At 32.0% G+C, this 16,736-nt stretch overlaps 1 protein-coding gene across 1 annotated transcript; it reads right to left on the reverse strand.

Moving 5' to 3' along the window:
• Positions 1-12,218: 12,218 nt before the first annotated feature.
• On the reverse strand, positions 12,219-16,459 carry LOC109599375 (NADPH oxidase 5). The gene is made up of 12 exons (XM_020015366.2): positions 16,164-16,459; positions 15,992-16,103; positions 15,700-15,918; positions 15,483-15,633; positions 14,782-15,408; positions 14,527-14,720; positions 14,145-14,466; positions 13,783-14,079; positions 13,594-13,708; positions 13,331-13,530; positions 12,724-13,268; positions 12,219-12,629 (listed from the first exon to the last, which is right to left on the reverse strand). The coding sequence occupies exons 1-12, from the start codon at positions 16,283-16,285 to the stop codon at positions 12,432-12,434; spliced, it is 3,102 nt and encodes a 1,033-aa protein (XP_019870925.2). The 5' UTR covers positions 16,286-16,459; the 3' UTR covers positions 12,219-12,431.
• Between the last annotated feature and the right edge of the window lie 277 nt (positions 16,460-16,736).

Below are 16,736 nucleotides of genomic sequence, written 5' to 3' on the forward strand. Positions count from 1 at the left end.
CCTGCTGTGTCTAACTTAATTTTTTGAGAAAAATTTTGTTTATCCTGCTGTATCTAACTTATTTTAGAGAAAAATTTTGGTTATCCTGCTGTATCTAACTTAATTTTTGAGAAAAACATTTTTTTTGGTTATCCCACTGTGTCTTACTTAAAATTAGAGAAATACTTTTGAAATTTTAGTTCATTATATGAAAATGTTCAGCAAATCGTTTGGTGTGAACCATATTTCTCTGACATGAACGGTTTTCAAGTTGTGACGTAATCCTGCTGTACCTAACTTATTTTTAGAGAAAAATTTTGGTTATCCTGCTGTATCTAACTTAATTTTAGAGAAAAACATTTTTTTTTGGTTATCCTGCTGTATATAACTTAATTTTAGAGAAAAATATTGGTTATCCTGCTGTGTCTAACTTAATTTTAGAGAAAAATTTTGGTTATCCAGCTGTGTCTAACTTAATTTTTTGAGAAAAATTTTGGTTAACCTGCTGTATCTAACTTAATTTTTTGAGAAAATTTTTTTTTTTTATCCTGCTGTATCTTACTTAATATTCGTTCTGTTCGTCATGTAAAAATGTTCAGCAAATCGTTTGGGGTGAACCATATTTCTCTGACATGAACGGTTTTCAAGTTGTGACGTAATCCTGCTGTACCTAACTTATTTTTAGAGAAAAATTTTGGTTATCCTGCTGTATCTAACTTAAATTTAGAGAAAAACATTTTTTTTGGTTATCCTGCTGTATATAACTTAATTTTATAGAAAAATTTTGGTTATCCTGCTGTGTCTAACTTAATTTTAGAGAAAAATTTTGGCTATCCTGCTGTGTCTAACTTAATTTTAGAGAAAAATTTTAGTTATCCTGCTGTATCTAACTTAATTTTAGAGAAAAACATTTTTTTGGTTATCCTGCTGTATCTTACTTAATATTAGAGAAATACTTTTGAAATTTTAGTTCGTCATATAAAAATGTTCAGCAAATCGTTTGGTGTGAACCATATTTCTCTGACATGAACGGTTCTTAAGTTGTGACGTTATCCTGCTGTATCTGACTTAATTTTAGAGAAAAACATTTTTTTGGTTATCCTGCTGTATCTTACTTAATATTAGAGAAATACTTTTGAAATATTTGTTCGTCATATAAAAATGTTCAGCAAATCGTTTGGTGTGAAACATATTTCTCTGACATGAACGGTTTTCAAGTTGTGATGTTATCCTGCTGTATCTGACTTAATTTTAGAGAAAAACATTTTTTTGGTTATCCTGCTGTACCTAACTTATTTTTAGAGAAAAATTTTGGTTATCCTGCTGTATCTAACTTAATTTTAGAGAAAAATTTTGCTTATCCTGCTGTATCTTACTTAATAATAGAGAAATACTTTTGAAAATTTAGTTCGTCATGTAAAAATGTTCAGCAAATTGTTTGGTGTGAACCATATTTCTCTGACATGAACGGTTTTTAAGTTGTGACATTATCCTGCTGTATCTGACTTAATTTTAGAGAAAAACATTTTTTTGGTTAACCTGCTGTACCTAACTTATTTTTAGAGAAAAATTTTGGTTATCCTGCTGTATCTAACTTAATTTTAGAGAAAAATTTTAGTTATCCTGCTGTATCTAACTTAATTTTAGAGAAAAACATTTTTTTGGTTATCCTGCTGTATCTTACTTAATATTAGAGAAATACTTTTGAAATATTTGTTCGTCATACAAAAATGTTCAGCAAATCGTTTGGTGTGAATCATATTTCTCTGACATGAACGGTTTTCAAGTTGTGACGTAATCCTGCTGTACCTAACTTATTTTTAGAAAAAAATTTTGGTTATCCTGCTGTATCTTACTTAATATTAGAGAAATACTTTTGAAATTTTAGTTCGTTATATGAAAATGTTCAGCAAATCGTTTGGTGTGAACCATATTTCTCTGACATGAACGGTTTTCAAGTTGTGACGTAATCCTGCTGTACCTAACTTATTTTTAGAGAAAAATTTTGGTTATCCTGCTGTATCCAACTTAATTTTAGAGAAAAACATTTTTTTTTGGTTATCCTGCTGTATATAACTTAATTTTAGAGAAAAATTTTGGTTATCCTGCTGTGTCTAACTTAATTTTATAGAAAAACATTTTTTTGGTTATCCTGCTGTATAACTTAATTTTAGAGAAAAACATTTTTTTGGTTATCCTGCTGTATCTAACTTAATTTTAGAGAAAAAATTTGGTTATCCTGCTGTGTCTAACTTAATTTTTTGAGAAAAATTTTGGTTATCCTGCTGTATCTAACTTAATTTTAGAGAAAAACATTTTTTTGGTTATCCTGCTGTGTCCAACTTAATTTTTTGAGAAAAATTTTGGTTATCCTGCTGTATCTAACTTAATTTTTGAGAAAAAAAATTTTTTTTTATCCTGCTGTATCTTACTTAATATTCGTTCAGTTCGTCATGTAAAAATGTTCAGCAAATCGTTTGGTGTGAACCATATTTCTCTGACATGAACGGTTTTCAAGTTGTGACGTAATCCTGCTGTACCTAACTTATTTTTAGAGAAAAATTTTGGTTATCCCACTGTGTCTTACTTAATATTAGAGAAATACTTTTGAAATTTTAGTTCATTATATGAAAATGTTCAGCAAATCGTTTGGTGTGAACCATATTTCTCTGACATGAACGGTTTTCAAGTAGTGACGTTATCCTGCTGTATCTAATTTAATTTTAGACAAAAACATTTTTTTTGGTTATCCTGCTGTATGTAACTTAATTTTAGAGAAATACATTTTTTTTTGGTTATCCTGCTGTATCTTAATTAATATTAGTGAAAAACATTTGAAAATTTAGTTTGTCATGTAAAAATGTTCAGCAAATCGTTTGGTGTGAACCATATTTCTCTGACATGAACGATTTTCAAGTTGTGACGTTATCCTGCTGTATCTAATTTAATTTTAGAGAAAAACTTTTTTTTTTGGTTATCCTGCTGTATCAAATTTAATTTTTTGAGAAATATTTTGCTTATCCTGCTGTATCCAACTTAATTGTATCTGTATCTAAATTAATTTTAGAGAAAAATTTTGGTTATTCTGCTGTACCTACCTTAATTTTTTGAGAAAAATTTTTTTATCCTGCTGTATCCAACTTAATTTTAGAGAAAAATTTTGGTTATCCTGTTGTATCTTACTTAATATTAGTGAAAAACATTTGAAATTTTAGTTTGTCATGTAAAAATGTTCAGCAAATCGTTTGGTGTGAACCATATTTCTCTGCCATGAACGGTTTTCAGTTGTGACGTTATCCTGCTGTATCTAACTTAATTTTAGAAAAAAATTTTGGTTATCCTGCTGTATCTAACTTAATTTTTAGAGAAAAGCATTTTTTTTGGTTATCCTGCTGTATCTAACTTAATTTTTTGAGAAAAATTTTGGTTATCCTGCTGTATCTAACTTAATTTTAGAGAAAAACATTTTTTTGGTTATCCTGCTGTACCTAACTTAATTTTTTGAGAAAAAATTTTGTTATCCTGCTGTATCCAACTTAATTTTAGAGAAAAATTTTGGTTATCCTGTTGTATCTGACTTAATATTAGTGAAAAACATTTGAAATTTTAGTTTATCATGTAAAAATGTTCAGCAAATCGTTTGGTGTGAACCATATTTCTCTGATATGAACGGTTTTCAAGTAGTGACGTTATCCTCCTGTATCTAAATTAATTTTAGAGAAAAATTTTGGTTATCCTGCTGTATCTAACTTAATTTTTTGATAAAAATTTTGGTTATCCTGCTGTATCTAACTTAATTTTGGAGAAAAACATTTTTTTTGGTTACCCTGCTGTATCTTACTTAATATTAGAGAAAAACATTTGAAATTTTAGTTTGTCATGCAAAAATGTTCAGCAAATCGTTTGGTGTGAACCATATTTCTCTGACATGAACGGATTTCAAGTAGTGACGGTATCCTGCTGTATCTAACTTAATTTTAGAGAAAAATTTTGCTTATCCTGCTGTATCTAAGTTAATTTTGGTTATCCTGCTGTATCTTAGATAATATTACTGAAAAACTTTTGAAACATTAGTTCATCATGTAAAAATGTTCAGCAAATCGTTTCGTGTGAACCATATTTCTCTGATATGAACGGTTCTTAAGTTGTGACGTTATCCTGCTGTATATAACTTAATTTTAGAGAAAAATTTTGGTTATCCTGCTGTGTCTAACTTAATTTTAGAGAAAAATTTTGGTTATCCTGCTGTGTCTAACTTAATTTTTTGAGAAAAATTTTGGTTATCCTGCTGTATCTAACTTAATTTTGGAGAAAAACATTTTTTTTTGGTTATCCTGCTGTATATAACTTAATTTTGGAGAAAAACATTTTTTTTGGTTACCCTGCTGTATCTTACTTAATATTAGAGAAAAACATTTGAAATTTTAGTTTGTCATGCAAAAATGTTCAGCAAATCGTTTGGTGTGAACCATATTTCTCTGACATGAACGATTTTCAAGTTGTGACGTTATCCTGCTGTACCTAACTTATTTTTAGAAAAAAATTTTGGTTATCCTGCTGTATCTAACTTAATTTTTAGAGAAAAGCATTTTTTTTGGTTATCCTGCTGTATCTAACTTAATTTTTTGAGAAAAATTTTGGTTATCCTGCTGTATCTAACTTAATTTTAGAGAAAAACATATTTTTTGGTTATCCTGCTGTATCTTACTTAATATTAGAGAAATACTTTTGATATTTTAGTTCGTCATGTAAAAATGTTCAGCAAATCGTTTGGTGTGAACCATATTTCTCTGACATGAACGGTTTTCAAGTTGTGACGTTATCCTGCTGTATCTAACTTAATTTTAGAGAAAAATTTTGGTTATCCTGCTGTATCCAACTTAATTTTAGAGAAAAACATTTCTTTTGGTTATCCTGCTGTATCTTACTTAATATTAGAGAAATACTTTTGAAATTTTAGTTCGTCATATAAAAATGTTCAGCAAATCGTTTGGTGTGAACCATATTTCTCTGACATGAACGGTATTCAAGTTGTGATGTTATCCTGCTGTACCCAACTTATTTTTAGAGAAAAATTTTGGTTATCCTGCTGTATCTTAGATAATATTACTGAAAAACTTTTGAAAATTTAGTTCATCATGTAAAAATGTTCAGCAAATTGTTTGGTGTGAACCGTATTTCTCTGACATGAACGGATTTCAAGTAGTGACGGTATCCTGCTGTATCTAACTTAATTTTAGAGAAAAATTTTGCTTATCCTGCTGTATCTAAGTTAATTTTGGTTATCCTGCTGTATCTTAGATAATATTACTGAAAAACTTTTGAAACATTAGTTCATCATGTAAAAATGTTCAGCAAATCGTTTCGTGTGAACCATATTTCTCTGACATGAACGGTTCTTAAGTTGTGACGTTATCCTGCTGTATCTGACTTAATTTTAGAGAAAAACATTTTGTTATCCTGCTGGATCTAATTTAATTTTAGAGAATAACATTTTTTTCTTAATTTTAGAGAAAAACATTTTTTTGGTTATCCTGCTCTATTAGACAATATTAGAGAAAAATTTTGGTTATCCTGCTGTATCTAACTTAATTTTATAGAAAAACATTTTTTTGGTTTTCCTGCTGTATCTTACTTAATATTAAAGAAAAACTTTTGAAATTAATTAGAGAAAAACATTTTTTATGAATTTAGAAGAATCGTTTTTTTGTTTTCCTGCTGTATCTGACTTAATTGTAGAGAAAAACTTTTTTTATGTTTTTCTGCTGTCTCCAAATTAATTTTAAAGAAAAACATTTTATTTGGTTATCCTGCTGTATCTGACTTAATATTAGAGAAAAACTTTTGAAATTTTAGTTCGTCATGTAGAAATGTTCAGCAAATCGTTTGGTGTGAACCATATTTCTCTGACATGAACGGTTTTCAAGTTGTGATGTTTTCCTGCTGTATCTTACTTAAATTTACAGAAAATTTTTTTTGTTTATCCTGCTGTATATGACCTAATATTAGAGAAAAAACTTTTGAAATTTTAGTTCGTCATGTGAAGAAAAAATTTTGTTTGGTTTTCCTGCTGTATCTAACTTAATTTTAGAGAAAAACATTTTTTTGATTATCCTGCTGTATCTTACTTAAATTTAGAGAAAAACTTTTTGTTTTCCTGCTGTATCTAACTTAATTTTAGAGAAAAACATTTTTTTGGTTATCCTGCTGAATCTGGCTTATTATTAGATAAAAACTTTTGAAATATTTGTTCGTCATGTAAAAACGTTCAGCAAATAGTTTGGTGTGAACCATATTTCTCCGACATGAAAGGTTTTCAAGTTGTGACGTTTTCCTGCTGTACCTTACTTAATTTTAGAGAAATTTTTTTTTGTTTTCCTGTTGCATCTTACTTAATTTTAGAGAAAAACGTTTGAAATTTTAGTTCATCATGTAAAAATGTTCAGCAAATCGTTTGCTCAAATTTGTCTGACATGAACGGTTTTCAAGTTATGAAGAAATTTTAGAGAAAAACATTTTTTTTTTGTTTTCCTGCTGAATCTTACTTAATTAGTTATGCATTTAGTCTATAGTTGAAACCATATAAAATTTCATAGAAATCTTTATTCATTTCGAAACAGAAATTCAAAAGAAATTAGTTCCACTATTTATTTTCAGATGGTACCTGTTTATCAACTTTAAAATGATTTCCATTAATTTTAAATGTTAACTAACAAAATTCTCATGCATAAGAAAATAATTCATAAATTGCCGACATCTCTTTTATTAATATAATTAGCGACCACGAAATTTTAAATTGACATAGTTTTTATTATGATTGTTACATATCAATTATAAAATAAAATAATAAATTGAATTTGAATTCTTTTGAAAATTACTATGACCGGATATACTGATACTAAGTGATAGGGACAATGAGTGCAATGATGTTATCGTATTTTTAACTTAAAATTAGTTGATAATTTGCAAAATAAGTTCATAAAGTTCTTAAATTCAATGCTCAATCTATTGTCAAACTTCAAAACAGAGGTGATTCATTGTTTGAAAAAGTACAAACATCTGCGATAAACTTTAAAACCTGTGTGATTAAAATTGAATTAAATTGAAAATAAATACAGATATTTATGTCATTAATTCCAGCCATCTAGTGTTAAATTTGGTAATATAGAAAAGAAATTTTAATTTTGAACAGAGTCACCTATTATTACATTTTGTAACCGTTAAAAGATACCGTTAAAAGATAACAAATTTATGTCAAGAGCAACCTCAGTTTTAATCTCCTGTTCAGAATGAATTACATAAAAAATTGGGCAATGACTAAATGGCTATAAACTGATTAATAAATGTTGTACCGGAAAAAGTAATTTGCCTCTTACTTCAACTTCAACTTTAAACTGACATAACTTTTTTTTACTATTAACTTTTATTCAATCAAATAATCAAAAATTTTTGCCAACGTTCCAGAAACAAATTTATGTCAAGAGAAAAAAATCTGGGTTCTTGGAACTAAAGAGAAGAGCAATCTCAGTTTTAACCTCCTGTTCAAAATTAATTACATAAAAAATTCGACATTGACTATATGACTGTAAACTGATTAGTGTTGTACCGGAAAAAATAATTTACCTCTTAAACTTTAACTTTAAACTGAGATAACTTTCTTTTCTATTAACTTTTATTCAGTCAAATAATCAAAAAATTTTGCCAATGTTATAGAAGCAAATTTATGTCAAGAGAAAAAAATCTGGGTTCTTGGAAGTAAAGAAAAGAGCAACCTATTACATAAAAAATTGGCCAATGACAAAAATAAATAATGGACACATGGATAAATATCTGGACTATATGATGGATGAGGGGAAGTTTCCTATTCTTTGAGAATCTAATGGGCCAAATGGTCTTGTGTTGTTTGGAGTAGAACAGCTTTTTTATTGACTAAAGAAGCTACTCTTCTTACTCTTTGAGTAAGTTTTCTATAAATTAAATAATTTAGAGAGATTATAGCACTTGAAAACACAATTTTTGACCCAAAAAAATATGAAGTAGTCAAAAAGAACATAAAAAACTTTCAAATAGTGTTACAGATTAATATAAACATAATATATAAATTTATTCAAATAAATTGTGAACCTAAAAGGTACCTAAAATAATTCAAATATACAAGGTGTTTTTGAAATAGTTGGTCAAAATTATGAAGCAGTTAGAGCACGTTCAATAATAAAGAAAGGAGTTTCTAATGTTAGTTATGCTTTTAGTCTACAGATGGGACCAGATAAAATTTTATAGTAATCTTTATTCATTTTGGAAAAGAAACTCAAAAGAAAGTAGTTCTGCCATTTATTTTCAGATGGTCGCTGTATATGTACTCGAAAACAGTAATGGTTTTATTTTTAGTAAGCTCTTTCACCGATAGATGATTTACATTATTTTTAGAAATCAATATTAAAATGTTAAACAGCCGGTTTTGGTATATATGAGACGTAATAGAAACTCTTGGAGCATTTTGCAACAAGTTTTGTGCTCTAGGGGTGTGTGTGGACAAATAATGGTGTCTGCCTGGGTTAAAGGGATCGTAGTTGTTGAAAATCACATTTTAGATTATTTTGTAGTCTCTGTATAAGTTCAAATCATATTTGGGATCCTTTTTATTGAAGATTTCAATAATATGGACGATTATTTAAAAAATTTACATAATAAAAATTATTGTAATAGTAAAGAAACACTCGTGATATTTTATAAAACATATTTTATTGAAAACTAATAACTACAATTTTAAATTAAAAAGAACATCATAAGGAAAGTCTTTTAATCAGTTGTCGAGAACAACACAAATGAAACATATGCAATACATAAACCTAACAATCCCCTCGGAATTATCTCCACAATATAAATAAGTATGTATATAAATATTTCAACAAATAAAGTAAAAGCAATATTCAACAGACGGAAAATGAACAAAAATTATGACGCAATATCATAAATAAATTAAATAAAAATTTTAGATGTCTGAAAACATTACTCTCATCTAGGTCTTCAGAAATCTACACATGAGAAAAACTGAGATCATATTGTTTCTAAATAAACCAGAATAATAAAATTATTGAAAAGATTTTAATATGATGGAAATTCAATATGGAGGATAAATTTAACAAAGACACGCGTAAACGTGCAAATTTACACATTATATTAACAAAAATATGAAAGATTCAAAATGTAAGAGAAACTCGACATTTAAACGAATAGAATGAATACAGATATTATTACAATACGATAATTTTTAAACAAGAAACATAATAAAGATAAATTTTCATAACCAAATTTTATTTATTACTCTCTTATTACGTCTCTCAAAACAATCACATTTTATGGTCCACACTACCGTCACACTCGGTTCGAGTACCATCCACTACTTAGCACTTCCGCTGATTCCAAGTGCTATATGTATGCAACCAACGGTACTACTTGCTTTTCACATGAATATCAAAACCGGCTTTGTTAACGTAAATCATCTATCGGTGAATCTATAAAAGAGTTAACTAAAAATAACAACATTACAGTTTCCATGTACATAAATAGATACCATCTGAAAATAAATAGTAGAACTAATTTCTTCTGAATATAATAGAAAGTTTCTGTCACTTCAATTTAATATGTCTCCAAAAGATATCTCTTTTCTTTACACTGACAAAACCAGAACACTTTTCTTTAGGAAATATAACCATCTAGTTACCTAAAATCGAAATGAATAAGGTTTATACGGTTCCATCTTTAGATTAATAGCTAACCAACACTAGAATTGAATGTAGATATCTGGTAACAGTTCCAAAAAGTAATAATAGATGATTCTGTTTAAACGTAAAATTTTCTTTTCTATATTACAAAATTTAACACTAGATAGTACAAATTAGTGACACAAATAACTGTATTTAATTTTGAATATCGTCAAGAGACGTCACACAAGTTTTAAAGTTTGTCGCAGATGTCTGTACATTTTCAAATAATAAATTCTGTTCTGTTCTTAAATTTTGAAATTTGACAGTAGATAAACTATAATATATGAAATTAGTTTGCAAATTGTTAACTAATTTTTAGTTAAAAATACCAAAACGTCATTGCACTCATTGTCCCTATCAATTAGTATCAATCATCAGATCATAGTAATTTTCAAAAGAATTCAAAACCAATATAATATTAATTATAAAATAAAATATGTCCCAGTCATAATTGAAAAAAGTACACAGATCTGCGATAAACTTGTGTGACATCCCAAGACGATATTCAAACTTAAATACAGATATTTAAGTCATTAATTCGAGCTATCTAGTGAAAAATGTAATATAGAAAAGAAATTTATACTTTTAAACAGAATCACATTAAACAATTAGATTTTGGAACCATTACCAGATACCCACACTCAATACTAATGTTAGTTATGCTAGTAATCTATATATGGGACCATATAAAACTTGATAGAAATCTTTATTTCGATTATAGAAAACTAGATAGTTATATTTCCTAAAGAAAAGTGTTCTGGTTTTGTTAATGAAAAGAAAAGAGACATCTATTTATTAAATTAAGAAGAAATTAGTTCTACCATTTATTTTCAGATGGTATCTGTTTAGGAACATGAAAACTGTAATGGTTTTTATTATTATTTGGCTCTTTTGTACATTCGTGGACAGATGATTTACTTTATTTTTAAAAGTTAAGTAACAAAATTCTCTTAATAACTAATGTATAAGAAAATAATTCATAAATTGCCGTGGTACAGTCCTTACTGTCCTGTTTTGTTATACTACATTTGCGATATGATCTGAAATAGACGGACCTGTTGAAATTATATGTCATCTCTTGTATTAATATAATTAGCAACCACGAAATTTTAAATTGACATAGTGTTTATTATAATTGGGACATATTAATTATAAAATGAAATATTAAATTGAATTTGAATTCTTTTGAAAATTATTATGACTTGATAGACTGTTACTAATTGATAGAGGCAATAAAAACATCCTTGCAGTTTTCGAATTTTTAACCTAAAATTAGTTGATAATTTGCAAAATAAGTTCATAAATTATGTTTTGTTTAAAGTTCTTAAACTCAATGCTCAATCTATTTCTATTCTAATCTCAAATCAGAACAGAATTCATGGTTTGAAAAAGTACAGATATCTGCGATAAACTTTAAAACCTGTGTGACATCCCTTGACGATATTCAAAATTAAATACAGATATTTATGTCATTAATTTCAGCCATCTAGTGTTAAATTTCGTAATATTGAAAAGAAATTTTTACTTTTAAACAGAGTCACCTATTATTACATTTTGGAACCGTTAAAAGATACTTACACTCAATTCTAATGTTAGTTATGCTTTTAGTCTACAGATGGAACCATATAAAATTTAATAGAAATCTTTATTCATTTTGAAACAGAAACTTAAAAGAAAATAGTTCTACTATTTATTTTCAGATGGTCGCTGTATATGTACTCGAAAACTGTAATGGTTTTATGTTTAGTTAGCTCTTTGACCGATAGATGACTTACCTTATTTTTAAAAATCAATATTAAAATGTTAAACAAAAGCCGATTTTGGTATAATGAGACGTAATAGAAACAGATATTTATGTCATTAATTCCTGCCATCTAGTGTTAAATTTCGTAATATTGAAAAGAAATTTTTACTTTTAAACAGAGTCACCTATTATTACATTTTGAAATGATTACAAGATACCTACACTCAATTCTAATGTTAGTTATGCCTTTAGTCTATAGATGGGACCACATAAAATTTCATAGAAATCTTTATTCATTTCGATTATAAAAAACTAGATGGTCTTACTTCTTAAAGAAAAGATTTCTGGTTTTATTAATCAATTAAGAATAATTCTACTATTTATTTTCAGATGGTGTTTATTTTTAAACATGAAAACTGTAACGGTTTAATTATTAGTTGGCTCATTTGTAGGTTCACCGATAGATGAGTTATATTATTTTTAAAAGTTAATATTCAAATTCAAAGCGGGTTTTGGTATATATGAGACGTAATAGAAATTCTTGGAGCATTTTGCAACAAGCTTTGTGCTACAAGGGGTGTGTGTGGGCAGGTTAAAGGGGTCGTAGATGTTGAAAATCACATTTCAGTTTATTTTGTAGTTTATGCAGATCAAATTATATTTGGGATCCTTTTTATTGAAGGCACTCGTGGTATTTTATAATACATAATTTATTGAAAACTAATAACTACAGTTTTAAATTAAAAATTATCTAAAGCGCGTATAACCCAAAACCGATAATAAAATAAAATGAAATAAATAAATATTTACACGATAACGAGAGTAAAATTTAAAACGACAATTTACACATAAAAAACTGAAAACTGATAAATAAATTACTATACAAAATATATAAAGTAGTAATATAAAAAGAAAGATAATGTAAATAAAATTGAATTAGTCTAAAAAGATTCTTTTCTAAATATAAAACCGAATTGGTCGCATTTGATTCTCAAAATTCTGCCGAGTTGTGGTGGACCGCAGTAGAAAACTGTCACTTTACCCTTCTTTTGATCCAGGATTTGTTTAAAAACTTTGTCCCAGTTCGGTCTGCCAGCGTTCGTTCTTGTTTTCAGGCCTGTTATCAAATCGCGCTTTTCCTAAATAAATAAATAAATAAATAAATAAATAAATAAATAAATAAATAAATAAAAATGGTCAAAATTTCTCTTAATTAACACCGTTTGTTGGTACCTTTTCGTGTAGTAAATCGAGTGCGAGCTGCAATCCGACAGCTTTCATGTCGGTCTTCTGCAGGGCGCTAGTGATGTACATGTGCATTTCCAAGAAACGCTCCATCGCACCCCCCAATTCCGCCTGTTCAATCTCCAATTGCGACAGCAAATTGACGAACCACTCGAACGACCTTTGATCTCTGTTGATCCAGAAGAAATCAACTTTCCTCAAATTCATCACCGTCGGCGGTATGTCGCTGGCCCACGAGAACTTGCATCTGGGACAGCTGTGTCTGGCCTTCCAATATCGATGCATTATCGACTGCAGTATCGATGCGAACGGAGTGACGCCGATTCCGGTACCGATAAGTACCGCGTGTTGGGCGCGAAATATGTGACTCGACGGTGCCCCGTAAGGACCGTCGATGTAGATCTCCAAAGGATTGCCCACCGGATAATTGATGGCCTTTGTAGTGGCGGCGGGTTTGGGGGCCACAACGACTATTTCTTCCGGAGCGTCTTGCTGCTGCATTAGTTTGAAGCTGAGGGAGCTGATCTGTCTTCCTGCAACAACCACCTTAGTAACAACCAACAACCAACAACCAGCTGAACCTGAAAATTCGAACCTAAAGATGTTGTCGATTGTTCCAGGCTGGGTGTTTGGAAGGCGATGATGGTCGGCTTGTTTCTCATGTATCTGAAGCTTTGAGCCAAGCTTTTGTTCTGCGGACTAAGATAAGCCAAACCTAGAGATTTGAGGCGGGCCTTCCGAATCTGGCATTCGTCGAACGTCTTCTCCGACTCGGACCTCATGTACTCCCTCAAGCTGCGTTTTAACGTAAATAACAGTGTAAATAATAAAATATATAATTAATATTAGTTTACTCACGCCAGCAAACGTTCCCGTTTCTTGACTTTGGTCTGCATGTCGGGCATCGACAGGGATTTCTCCAGGGGGGCTTTCTCGGTGATGAGGAAGCGTTGCATGCGGTCGCCGTTCGATGCTGCGTGTAAACATAACAAACATAACAAACATAACGAAAACAATTGACACAATAAATTGAAATTAAAATTCTACCTGTAGTACTACATGTTGCCTTTTGGTTGGTCAGTTCGTCGTTAACCGGATCGAAGCCCACCAGCTGCACGACCGGCTTCTGCTTCTCCCTCTTCGACAGCGTCCTCGTGATTGTCGACTGAATCTTTTTAATGGGATTCTGATTGTTGTTATTTATGCTGCCATTCGACAATCTTTTATGATGGTCCGCAAGCTGGGGGATTTCTCCGTTGTGTAGCTTCTCCTGTTTCTTCTCGAAGTACTCGTACAGTCTGTTCGTCCATTCGCCAACTCCCCTAATGTGCAACCACATGTAATCTAAACATTAAAAAATGAATCAGTCAATAAATATTGTAATTGATATTGAAATAATATTGAGTGACCTTCTTGTTCCGGTGCGCTGCTGATTGTGAACGGATGCCACTCATACTTGGCTATAGCAGGAATGTTAACGAACACGTAATCGCCCGGATGAAAGTCAAATTGGATCGGCCGTTTGATGACCAAATGGGTGACCTTGGAGGGTAGCAACAATCCTGAACTGATGTACGTTTTGCCGTGCTCACTTCGCATCCAGACGTATCGTAGTAGACGTTCAATTGCGTATAGGATGCCGGGTACGAGGAACCATTTCCAAAAATTGGGGCCGTGCAAGATGAGCAACAACCAAAAGGGTACGTACATCAGGTGCGTCCAGTAGAAAACCTTGGGGGAAAATGTTTAGTAAAAATTAAGAAGAAAAGTTACTTTAAGTCATTTGAATACTTCGAAACAGCCGCCTCGACGAACGAAAGCCTGCGAACAGAAGATCATGATCAGCAGGATGAAGAAGAGTGCCACTCCCGTAGGGTTGGCCAGTCCGCCGACGAGGCCGAACAGCCCGGGTCGGTCGGTGAAGATCCATTCGGAAGTTGTCCAGTTTTTTGAGTTTATTACGGGATCGTTCACCACCACCAAGCCTAAAATTTATATCACATCATATCATATCAATTTTATTCGCTCATAATAAATAAAACTCACTGAAGTTCAAAAGGTGCATCACCGTGTGCAAGAAGCTGTATCCAAAAATTAATATGCCTGTGATTTTATGAAAATAGATGTGCTGATCCAAAGGCAAGTACTCTCCGAATCCCCTGGTTCGCAGGAAAGTGATGCACTGCCTCAACATTAATATCAAAATGAAGGTGCAATTAAAGTTCAAACATTGGCCGCAGGCACGTGCGAAAATCGTGTACCAATTCGACTTCCTGTACTGGAACGATCTGGAGACAAACAGTGCCACGTTCACGAATATAAAAATGAAGAGGAATATTAAATAGACGTAGTTGTTCTTGACGTATGGCAGGGTGAGCTGGTAAGGCCTTAAAGAGGTCAGCTTTCGTGCCAAAGAGGTCTTATGATTTTTGCTTGTGGGTGGCACCAACCAACGATCGATGCTGATGGTGAGGTTTTCGAGTAAGCCGCCGTGCTTCTCCAGTTGGCTTTTCAAGGCTTCGTAAGTGATGGCGCCTCTGTTGTTTGAGTCGGCGTCCTCGAATAAGGCCACGGTTAAGTCCTCGATTTGTTCTTCGCTGAATTGCATTCCGTTTTCCTCCATGCAAGCCTTCATCACGTGCTGCAGCTCTTTGTGTTGGATCAAACCGTCACCTAGAAGTTGAACAATCAATCAATCAATCGATCGATCAAAATTAAGAAGTGGTTGCTGGCTGGCTGCCTCGTACCGTCGATGTCGTAAACTTTGAAGAGGAACCGTATTTTGTCGTCGGGCGTCTGTCCTGCGAACTGGTGCATCGAATCCAAAAACTCCTGTAACGAAATCGAGCCCGAGTTGTCTTTGTCGAAGATCTGGAAGACCCTTTCGGTGAAGAAGGGCTGCAAAGAACACAATCAATTTTACTTCATTTTAATCCATAGGACATATAGGATAGGACACGATACGTTTTTGGATGTGACGATTTTGGTGAAGTCCTCTCGGCGAATTTCCTTTTCGTGCCCCACAGTTTGACGGAACAATTGTTCCAGCCTGTCCAGACTTCCTTTGTCGAAGCCGGTTCTGGGTCTGGTGTTGGTGATGGTCGAAAGGAACTCCATTATTTGTTCCGAACTGATCAGTCCCGAGTTAGGTTCGTCGATCAGCCTGTATAGCTTGTCTACGACCTAAAAAATGATCGTGAACGCCATAATGATTAGGACGAAGAAGAACACCTTTTAACTTAGGTTAAGCACTTACGCCTTTAGCATTGCAGATTTGATAGAAGCGTTCTAAGTTAATGGGTTCGTCACCGCACAAACAAAACGCGACGCTCTCCAATTGTTCAGCAAAGTTGTGCTGCTTCTCGTTCCTGCAAATTCGACAGTTGACAATCTAATTAAAATTAATTGAAGGGGGCATCAATATTCACGTTAGTCGCTGTTTGATGAACTCGATCCACTCGTCCTGGATCAGCAGTTGATCGCGGTCCTGGTCGAACAGCTTGAACAGGTGGTCCAACAGTTCCTGCAGCAACAAACGAAAAAAAGTCATCAAAACAACAACGTCCTTGAAGCTGAAGATGAGGGTACCGACGGCGGCAATTTTGGATTTCCATCGTGACGCGAGTCGAGAGATGACGCAAACATCAAACGAAGTGGAATTGGGGCGACGCGAAGGGCGACCACATTAGAATGTCGCCCCGACCAATTAAAACGACCTGCTTGGCGCGGACCAATCGCGTCGCCTCTCTCGCCTCTCTCGCCTCTCTCGCCTCTCTCGCCCGCTCAAGCTCCTTAACAATTTTTCCTACTCCGACGTTTTTATATTAATTAGATCGGTTGGGCAACACGATCGTTAATCACGAAAACGGATCGATTAAAATGATCGTATGAATCAAGTATGAATGTGGGTGGACCGTGTGTGATGTGAAATTTCGTTGTCATTGTTTCGCAATCGCAATCGCAATCGCAATCGCAATCGCAGTCGCAGTCGCAGTCGCAAT

The sequence above is a fragment of the Aethina tumida genome, chromosome 1 (genome assembly GCF_024364675.1).
Source record: "Aethina tumida isolate Nest 87 chromosome 1, icAetTumi1.1, whole genome shotgun sequence".
Lineage (NCBI taxonomy): Eukaryota > Metazoa > Arthropoda > Insecta > Coleoptera > Nitidulidae > Aethina > Aethina tumida.

What these genes read in the sequence shown, in the direction of transcription:
- LOC109599375 (XM_020015366.2), bottom strand. Translation starts at nt 16,285, where the DNA reads ATGACTTTTTTTCGTTTGTTGCTGCAGGAACTGTTGGACCACCTGTTC. An exon ending in CAGCGCACCGGAACAAGAAG is followed by an intron (nt 14,080 to 14,144) that starts GTCACTCAATAT and finishes TTTAATGTTTAG; the next exon opens with ATTACATGTGGTTGCACATT. An exon ending in AAACGGGAACGTTTGCTGGC is followed by an intron (nt 13,531 to 13,593) that starts GTGAGTAAACTA and finishes GTTAAAACGCAG; the next exon opens with CTTGAGGGAGTACATGAGGT.